This window comes from Cherax quadricarinatus, chromosome 81 (genome assembly GCF_038502225.1).
Source record: "Cherax quadricarinatus isolate ZL_2023a chromosome 81, ASM3850222v1, whole genome shotgun sequence".
NCBI lineage: Eukaryota > Metazoa > Arthropoda > Malacostraca > Decapoda > Parastacidae > Cherax > Cherax quadricarinatus.
In genome coordinates this window covers 11,575,897-11,586,611 of record NC_091372.1, presented here as the reverse complement: position 1 = coordinate 11,586,611, position 10,715 = coordinate 11,575,897, and the positions used below count along the sequence as shown (strand labels likewise).

Here is a 10,715-nt window from a genome sequence, read left to right as displayed (position 1 = left end):
CCTCGTCTCCACCACATCACAGTGGGTCCTCGTCTCCACATCACAGTGGGTCCTCGTCCCCACCACATAAGTGGGTCCTCGTCCCCACCACATAACAGTGGGTCCTCGTCCCCACCACATAACAGTGGGTCCTCGTCCCCACCACATCACAGTGGGTCCTCGTCTCCACATCACAATGGGTCCTCGTCTCCACCACATCACAGTGGGTCCTCGTCTCCACATCACAGTGGGTCCTCGTCTCCACCACATCACAATGGGTCCTCGTCTCCACATCACAGTGGGTCCTCGTCTCCACCACATCACAGTGGGTCCTCGTCTCCACCACATCACAGTGGGTCCTCGTCTCCACCACATCACAGTGGGTCCTCGTCTCCACCACATCACAGTGGGTCCTCGTCTCCACCACATAACAGTGGGTCCTCGTCTCCAGCACATCACAGTGGGTCCTCGTCTCCACTACATCACAGTGGGTCCTCGTCTCCGCCACATAACTAGTTTTCATTCTTAACTTCGATTGTTTAACCTCGAGAGTCTGTTAATGAACAGATCGCAAACACACAACATAAAATGAACACATTTAGCGAGATATTTTTTATACTGTTCTGAGTTAACCCCCCCCCCATCCCCATTGGAAATTACTTAGTCTCTCCCTCCCCCCCTGGTAAGAACCGCTGGACTAACACGTGCACCACAATAATATAAGACTAAGCTTTCTTTTGTAAATGTAACCATGTAACATATTTCTGTATGTTTTTTCTTGTTGGAATTTAAATAAAACTACAGGTTTAGCGCTTCTTTTTGATAATAATGAAACTGCAGATAGGAAATCCCTTAAAGTGGATGCCAGTAACGTGGTAAAAATATCTACCCAAGACAGGACTCGCAGCATGGAGTTAGTTGGAAAAATTTAGATTTAGAAAGGATATAGGAAAGCGCTGGTTTGGTAATACAGATGTGGATGAGCAGAAAGGAGGCATTTTCACACTGAATAAGGGTTTTTGATACAAGGAATTGGAGCTACCCTCCATCAGATCAACCTTAAACACTCCCCTTCCTAAGATCAAACCTAATCCCTTACCCAGAACAAACTTTATTACGTTTCGTTCCCCCCAGACGCTGTATAATCCCTACGAGTTTAGCCCTCCCCTAATAATAGCAGACGGATGAATAATGGTGTATTAGAGCACATATTGGATAGGGTAAATAAAGGACAAAGTAGAACAGCGTACTGTATATACCATTCACAGAGAAGTTAGCATCGGACTCCAGAAACACTGAGAATTTTCGAGGGTAACTGGAGGTGTCATCCTATGCGATGTACACTAGGTAGGGTAACTGGAGGTGTCATCCTATGTGATGTACACTAGGTAGGGTAACTGGAGGTGTCATCCTATGTGACGTACACTAGGTAGGGTAACTGGAGGTGTCATCCTATGTGATGTACACTAGGTAGGGTAACTGGAGGTGTCATCCTATGTGATGTACACAAGGTAGGGTAACTGGAGGTGTCATCCTATGTGATGTACACCAGGTAGGGTAACGGGAGGTGTCATCCTATGTGATGTACACAAGGTAGGGTAACTGGAGGTGTCATCCTATGTGATGTACACTAGGTAGGGTAACTGAAGGTGTCATCCTATGTGATGTACACTAGGTAGGGTAACTGGAGGTGTCATCCTATGTGACGTACACTAGGTAGGGTAACAGGAGGTGTCATCCTATGTGATGTACACTAGGTAGGGTAACTGGAGGTGTCATCCTAGGTGATGTACACCACGCAGGGTAACTGGAGGTGTCATCCTATGTGACGTACACTAGGTAGGGTAACTGGAGGTGTCATCCTATGTGATGTACACTAGGTAGGGTAACTGGAGGTGTCATCCTATGTGATGTACACAAGGTAGGGTAACTGGAGGTGTCATCCTATGTGATGTATACTAGGTAGGGTAACTGGAGGTGTCATCCTATGTGATGTATACTAGGTAGGGTAACTGGAGGTGTCATCCTATGTGATGTATACTAGGTAGGGTAACGAGGTGTCATCCTATGTGATGTATACTAGGTAGGGTAACTGGAGGTGTCATCCTATGTGATGTACACTAGGTAGGGTAACTGGAGGTGTCATCCTATGTGACGTACACTAGGTAGGGTAACTGGAGGTGTCATCCTATGTGATGTATACTAGGTAGGGTAACTGGAGGTGTCATCCTATGTGACGTACACTAGGTAGGGTAACTGGAGGTGTCATCCTATGTGATGTACACTAGGTAGGGTAACTGGAGGTGTCATCCTATGTGACGTACACTAGGTAGGGTAACTGGAGGTGTCATCCTAGGTGATGTATACTAGGTAGGGTAACTGGAGGTGTCATCCTATGTGATGTACACTAGGTAGGGTAACTGGATGTGTCATCCTATGTGATGTACACTAGGTAGGGTAACTGTAGGTGTCATCCTATGTGACGTACACTAGGTAGGGTAACTGGAGGTGTCATCCTAGGTGATGTACACCAGGCAGTGTAACTGGAGGTGTCATCCTAGGTGATGTACACCAGGGAGGGTAACTGGAGGTGTCATCCTAGGTGATGTGTACCAAGTAGGGTAACTGGAGGTGTCATCCTAGGTGATGTACACCAGGCAGGGTAACTGGAGGTGTCATCCTAGGTGATGTACACCAGGCAGGGTAACTGGAGGTGTCATCCTCGGTGATGTACACCAGGCAGGGTAACTGGAGGTGTCATCCTAGGTGATGTACACCAGGCAGGGTAACTGGAGGTGTCATCCTAGGTGATGTACACCAGGCAGGGTAACTGGAGGTGTCATCCTGGGTGATGTGTACCAAGTAGGGTAACTGGAGGTGTCATCCTAGGTGATGTACACCAGGCAGGGTAACTGGAGGTGTCATCCTAGGTGATGTGTACCAAGTAGGGTAACTGGAGGTGTCATCCTAGGTGATGTGCACCAGGCAGGGTAACTGGAGGTGTCATCCTAGGTGATGTACACCAGGCAGGGTAACTGGAGGTGTCATCCTAGGTGATGTGTCAAGTAGGGTAACTAGGTGTCATCCTAGGTGATGTGCACCAGGCAGGGTAACTGGAGGTGTCATCCTAGGTGATGTGTACCAAGTAGGGTAACTGGAGGTGTCATCCTAGGTGATGTACACCAGGCAGGGTAACTGGAGGTGTCATCCTAGGTGATGTACACCAGGCAGGGTAACTGGAGGTGTCATCCTAGGTGATGTGTACCAAGTAGGGTAACTGGAGGTGTCATCCTAGGTGATGTACACCAGGCAGGGTAACTGGAGGTGTCATCCTAGGTGATGTGTACCAAGTAGGGTAACTGGAGGTGTCATCCTAGGTGATGTACACCAGGCAGGGTAACTGGAGGTGTCATCCTAGGTGATGTGTACCAAGTAGGGTAACTGGAGGTGTCATCCTAGGTGATGTACACCAGGCAGGGTAACTGGAGGTGTCATCCTAGGTGATGTGTACCAAGTAGGGTAACTGGAGGTGTCATCCTAGGTGATGTACACCAGGCAGGGTAACTGGAGGTGTCATCCTAGGTGATGTACACCAGGCAGGGTAACTGGAGGTGTCATCCTCGGTGATGTACACCAGGCAGGGTAACTGGAGGTGTCATCCTAGGTGATGTACACCAGGCAGGGTAACTGGAGGTGTCATCCTAGGTGATGTACACCAGGCAGGGTAACTGGAGGTGTCATCCTAGGTGATGTGTACCAAGTAGGGTAACTGGAGGTGTCATCCTAGGTGATGTACACCAGGCAGGGTAACTGGAGGTGTCATCCTAGGTGATGTACACCAGGCAGGGTAACTGGAGGTGTCATCCTCGGTGATGTACACCAGGCAGGGTAACTGGAGGTGTCATCCTAGGTGATGTACACCAGGCAGGGTAACTGGAGGTGTCATCCTAGGTGATGTACACCAGGCCGGGTAAGAGGTGGCTCCCACTACCTGTCATACACTTTATTTTTTTTCCTAGGAGCTGGCCAGCATCTTTTTTTTATGATGATGAACGACACCTTACCTTATTATCCTAAGTGACTGGCACCTTCTACCCATCTCCTTATACCCTGCTATGAACCCTCAGACTATAGCCACTTCTGGGTATTGGCAGAACCTTGTACCGATGTTAAAGTTATTCCCTGTGGTACCTGTGACCCCTCCCTTGCTCAACCTTGACCATGACGAACTACTGTCTCTGTTTAGAATACTAATTAAGACGATATTAAATGTGTAAATTGTTTGACTTCATACGTAAATTCCCAGTAACGATTTGTTATTTGTTTTTTTTCAGTAAACGACGTGATTGTATCAAGACCCACTAGGCGATAGTCCCTACTAGCCAGGTGGTTGCCCATACTAACGAGGTGTTTGCACCAAGACTTGCCATTATGGATGTGATCTCAGAGAGGATTGAGAATGACCCTAGTGCTTGCCAGCCCACTGGTGGTCAACTGCCTTCTACTGCCACAGTTACGCCGCACAAATTTATACAACATAACATCTGTGACCGCAAATTTGTTCTTAGTACGTTGCTTCCCGCGGCATCTAGCACTCCCAGCGTCAATTACCAGAATAGGTCTCGGGCAATCAACCCACTTCTTAATGAAACGTTTTCGTTTCAGGATCCAGATGGAAATTTAGTGACTAGGAGTCCGGTTCCTTTAATTAGTTCGCCTTTGGAAAAGGAAACCCCAGAGTGCTCGAGAATAATGAAGAAAACTCTCCCAATTCACTCAGAATGTGGTAAAAATATTTCTAACCCTGATCTCACTTCTGCGTGTCACGCTTCTAACATTGTAAATAATGAAATAGTTTTTAAAGACTTCTCTAATAGAGCAAGTTGTTCCAAAGATGATTTGGTAAGTAGAGTAGAGACTGCAGAGTTTTCACGACCCGAGAGTACTGAAGCTTTGAATACTACAGTGGATGAGAGTAGCATGGACGCTCCTCATGCAGTACAGGACTCCATGAACAGTACGTTTATAGTCGATAAAACACAGCGGGTGAAAATTGGCGAGAGTTTTCTTCACGATGTGTCTGAGTTCTGCGTGTTTGAAGACGCCATACCAGAGAAGCCAAGCGTTGACGCTCAAGAAACGGGGAAAAGGGATAACTCTTCCTTGGCGGACGATTCTGCCTTGGAAGGTCATTCCTTAGATCACTCCGAAGGGGATTTGAGTAGAGCAAAGATTACAGAGTTTTCACGACAAGAGCGCACTAAAACTTTAAATGCTACGATGCATGAGAGTAGAATGCCTGCTCGTGCAATAAAGAACTCCATGAACAGTACCTTTACAGTTGAAACTACACAGCTTGTCAACATCAGCGAGAGTTATCTACACGATGACTTAGAGCTCTCAGTGTCTGAAGACATGCCTGAGAAGCCAGCTTTTGACGCTCTGGAAACTTGGAAGTTTGACCACTCTTCCTTTGAGGATTACTCCTTGGACCACGACAGTGTCGTGGATGATTCCTTGCCCGGGTTCACACCTATTGAGTATTCAGACGTTAGAAATTGCTATGATGATAGTAATGGCCTTTTAGAAGATATAAGTGATAGTATACTAAATTATTCTGGAACTAGTTCATTAAGTAACGAGAATACAGAGGAAATGCCTGTAGGTGATTGCATACCAGACCCTGATGATGATGATTATGACACAAAATACAACTTCGGTATGAATGAGGGTCGGGGATTATACAGACATGGACAAGACAGAGAAGACTTTGCATTTGCACAGTGTGATACTTGCTGTAACCAATTTTGTTATTGCAGCAAAAATAAAGTGCCTAGTACAGACGGACCAGGGATAAAATTCGCTACAGTTAACACAGGACCTGATACCACACCTTTCATACAAGGGGATGTGTTGCACGTCACGTTGATAGAGGATATTAATGACAGTATATTAAATTATACAACTAGAACAGTTAGTGAAATTGATGATGCAGAGCAGACCAGAGTAACACATGCAGACTGTAAAGGTTACGAAAATGGAAATGTTTTCCACGATGCCAGTGCTACTGACAGTTACGTGTACGAAAATAAACAACCATACTATAAAGAAATAGATTCAGAGGTGGAAGTGATTGATTATAGGGTAGATGGTGGTTCAGATTTTGATTATACACGTAGTTGTGATCCAGTTGTAAGCCCAGACTACAGTTCGAATTTGTTCGAAGACACTGGTGGTTCTTGCCTTAATCACGATCAAAAGAACGCTGCTAATTTTCCTGAGCTTGATAGTGATTCTAAGCCAGAGTTATGGAGTGACGATTCAGGAGGAATGGAAAATAAAAGTCCCAATGTTGAGACGGCAAAGTCTGTTAGCATTATTAGCCAGAAAACTGAACAACGTATCCTAGCAAGCCGTGAAGGAACTAGCCAGCTTGGTAGCGCTGTTGAACAAGGAACAACGGAACATGCAAGTATCACTGTTGGTCAAGAAACAAACGAGTCAGTCATCTATGTAAATCAAGGAACAGCGGATCATGCAAGTATCACTGTGGGTCAAGAAACAAAGGAGTCAGTCATCTATGTTGATCAAGGAACAACGGATCATGCAAGCGTCACTGTTGGTCAAGAAACAAATGAGTCAGTCATCTATGTTGAACAAGGAACAACGGATCATGCAAGCGTCACTGTTGGTCAAGAAACAAATGAGTCAGTCATCTATGTTGAACAAGGAACAAGGGAACATGCAAGTATCACTGTGAGTCAAGAAACAAACGAGTCAGTCATCTATGTTGATCAAGGAACAACGGAACATGCAAATATCACTGTTAGCCAAGAAACAGAACATCCAGTTGTCACTATTGATCCAGAAACAGAGCATCCAGCTGTCACTGTTGATCCAGAAACGCAGTATCCGGCTGTCACTGTTGATCCAGAAACACAGCATCCCGTTGTCACTGTTGATCCAGAAACAGAGCATCCCGTTGTCACTGTTGATCCAGAAACAGAGCATCCAGTTGTCACTGTTGATCCAGAAACAGAGCATCCAGTTGTCACTGTTGATCCAGAAACAGAGCATCCAGTTGTCACTGTTGATCCAGAAACAGACCATGCAGCTGTCACTGTTGATCCAGAAACAGAGCATCCAGTTGTCACTGTTGATCCAGAAACAGACCATGCAGCTGTCACTGTTGATCCAGAAACAGAGCATCCAGTTGTCACTGTTGATCAAGAAACAGACCTTCGAGCTGCCACTGTTGATGAATCTCAAGATAGTTTTGTTGAAGAATCAGACCAAGACAGTTCCACTGATCAAGAATCAGACCAGAACAGTTCTATTGATCAAGAATCAAACCAAAACGGTTCTATTGATCACAGATTAGACCAAAACCATTCTGTTGATCAACAATCGATAGAAACTAAAGCAGCTAAACACGAAATAGTTACTCGTCTATCCCGTACTGCGAATAGTCATGTACTAGACTATCACATGCTCATTTCTAAGACAGGAGAAGACGAGACTACTACTACTATTACCCAAGGTGAGCAGGTCAACAGTGAGAATGAAATGCACGACCCAAGGACTTCAGTTAATTTAAGAATAGACGTACCTTCTGCTACTGCTTTAACTAGCCTAGATGTAGATTCATCAGTTGCTTCGGCTGTCCAAGGAATGGTCCTGGTCACAGCTGCGGTTTGCCTAGAAACAGACCAACTACCAGCTGATAGCCAAGGAACTAACCAACCACCAACTGATAGCCAAGGAACTAACCAACCACCAACTGATAGCCAAGGAACTAACCAACCACCAACTGATAGCCAAGGAACTAACCAACCACCAACTGATAGCCAAGGAACTAACCAACCACCAACTGATAGCCAAGGAACTAACCAACCACCAACTGATAGCCAAGGAACTATCCAACCATCAACTGATAACCAAGGAACTAACCAACCATCAACTGATAGCCAAGGAACTAACCAACCACCAACTGATAGCCAAGGAACTATCCAACCACCAACTGATAGTCAAGGAACTAACCAACCACCAACTGATAGCCAAGGAACTAACCAACCATCAACTGATAGCCAAGGAACTAACCAACCACCAACTGATAGTCAAGGAACTAACCAACCACCAACTGATAGCCAAGGAACTAACCAACCACCAGCTGATAGCCAAGGAACTATCCAACCACCAACTGATAGCCAAGGAACTATTCAACCACCTACTGATAGCCAAGGAACTGACCAGCCACCTGCTACCCTTGAAACAGACTCACCACCACCTGCTGGCCATGGTACTGACCAACCACCACCTGCTAGCCAAGGAACACACCCACCACTACTTGCTAGCCAAGGAACTGACCAACCATCACCTGCTAGCCAAGAAAGTGATCAGCCATCACCTGCTAGCCAAGAAGCTGACCAACCATCACCTGCTAGCCAGAGAACTGACCAGCCACCACCACCTAGCCATGGAACTAACCAGCCACCACCACCTAGCTATGGAACTAACCGGCCACCACCTGCTAGCAGTGTAACTGGCCAACCACCATCTGCTAGCCAGAAATTAAGTCATCTTAGCACTACCAGCAGTCAAGAAACAGGTGAAACCAGTTCTGCCAATAGCTTGGGAAAAGATCTCTCCACAGTTGGTGTGATGGCTTCATTATCAGAGACTGCTCTGAAGGTGGGAACACCACCACCTGAATGTTCTCTTCAGCATGATTTCGAGGTGCCTGGAGTTGCATCTTGTGTATCTGTCATCCTGAAACATGAGACAAGAAGTACCAGTAAGAAGGTCGTACAGGGTGATCTTAGTGTAGCACCAATGCTGGGCGATGTTTTCAATGAGGAAGTTAGAGGATTAGAGGAAGTTGTGAAATTAGGCTCGACAGAGAGTTCTTCACTGTGTACATTTACTAGGCTTGTGCCAGTACCATGCGAGGCAGATGGCTTGTCTGAGCCTATTGGATTGGAATCCAAGACTAATGCTACCACCGAGCCTACTGGCGATACTGCAGACCTTGAATTGTGTAAGTCTACTCCGGGAACGCCGGCATTATACACATCAGATAGTTCGTTTGAGAATATTTTAGAATCCAAGCGTCAAGTTGTCATGGAGGGTAGTGATGTTATCCTGGACCTGGATGCATATGATGCCTGTCCATCACGAGAAGCCAACACCAGTGACACAGTGCTTTACATCACTCCCACTGAGGTAAGTTGATTTAGATTTCAATAAAACACTTGTGCAACACTTGGGTGTCTTTATTGCCAGCAATATCAGCAATAAAGATACCCAAGTGTTGCGAATGCTTCTTGTACATCAACTTGACGGTGTTGGACACTTCTCTAAATATGCACACCACTTTTGTACTCCACTTGACACTTGCCGTTAGCGCTTAGAACCGCAAAGGGGTAAAAATTCACAATTTTTGACTTCATTGTCTTCATATATTTTTTGTGTCCATAATATATATGCGCCCACAAAACCGTTGTAAAAAATTGTATATTGTGTACGCTAAAAGTAGAGGTTTATTCTGTGACTATTGTTAGTGAATTAGTAATAACCTCTACTGTCAAGGCTGCTGACACTGAGTGTGTGAAGAGGCGGCTGTTCCTCGTATACCTTTTAAGAGTACGAATTGTTGCTCTGTCCTGGATCTCTAAGTCACAAATGTTGAAGTAAACTCGTGGGAAACAAAACCCGAAATGTGAGGAGCCTGGTCTCAGACCGAGCCGCGGGGGCGTTGATCCCCGAAACCCTCTCCAGGTATACTCCAGGTATCTAGTTCTTCAACCGTGATCGCCTTCAGCAGTACAGAAACGAAGAGGGAATCCTAAATTTAGTGGGGTACACAGTTTGCACCTGAAGGGGTTTCAAGAAATAATACGAAAAACTTTACGATTTTGTGTATGATGAGGCGTTGGACTCGACTGTCTTAGTAAGTTTAAACCGTTTTGTGATGACTGGAAAATATCACAATTGGGAATGGAGTTAGGGGGTGACTGATTTTCCTTTCGTGTTATATCAGCAGTCATATTTTGTGTTCATTAATGCGTGTTTTCAGATCACTTTGTCTGGCCTTGGTATTTTTGCTAAGTCGTTGTACATAGACGCCTGGTGTGTCTGAGGATGCTGGATTTTTTTGAAGAAAAATAGGATGACTTGGAGGGTGTATAAATCTGTAGTGGAGGGAAGGCGCGGGGTAGGGGTCGTCCTAGGAATGGATGGAGGGGGGGGGGAGGGTAAAAGAGGCTTTGTGTGCAAGGGGCTTGGACATCAGCAGGCATGTGTGGGTGGAGGCAAATGGTTTTTAGGACTTGACGAGCTGTTGGAGTGTGAGCAAGGTAATATTCTGTGAAGGGATTCAGGGAAACCGGTTAGCTAAACTTGAATCCTGGAGGTGGGAAGTACAATGTCTGCACTTTAAAGGAGGGGTTTGAGACATTTAGTGTGTAGTGAAATAAAGTACCGTATCTGCGTGCCTATGGCAAGACAGTGATAGCGTGAATGATGGTGACAGGATTTCTTTTTTTTTTTGTTCACCCTGCCTCGGTGGGACACATTAATGTATGCATAAAATTCTTAACAGATAGGCCGTCTCCAGCCAAGGGAGGGTGACTCGACGAAGAAAATACTTTTACCAACATCCGCTAACATACAAACATACACTTAGATTTATATAATTGATCATATTAAAGAACCCATTAGTTGCATCACTTCCAAGC

General features: G+C 45.5%; 1 protein-coding gene across 7 annotated transcripts in view; it reads left to right on the top strand.

Moving 5' to 3' along the window:
* The window catches only part of LOC128699797 (serine-rich adhesin for platelets), a 350,518-nt gene that overhangs the window by 4,727 nt on the left and 335,076 nt on the right, over nt 1-10,715 (top strand). For all 7 annotated transcript variants that reach the window (XM_070102414.1, XM_070102415.1, XM_070102413.1 and 4 more), the window contains exon 2: nt 4,314-9,201. In XM_070102414.1, the coding sequence (XP_069958515.1) occupies nt 4,411-9,201 (4,791 nt within the window). In that variant the 5' untranslated portion in view covers nt 4,314-4,410. The remainder of the gene's footprint in view (nt 1-4,313; nt 9,202-10,715) is intronic.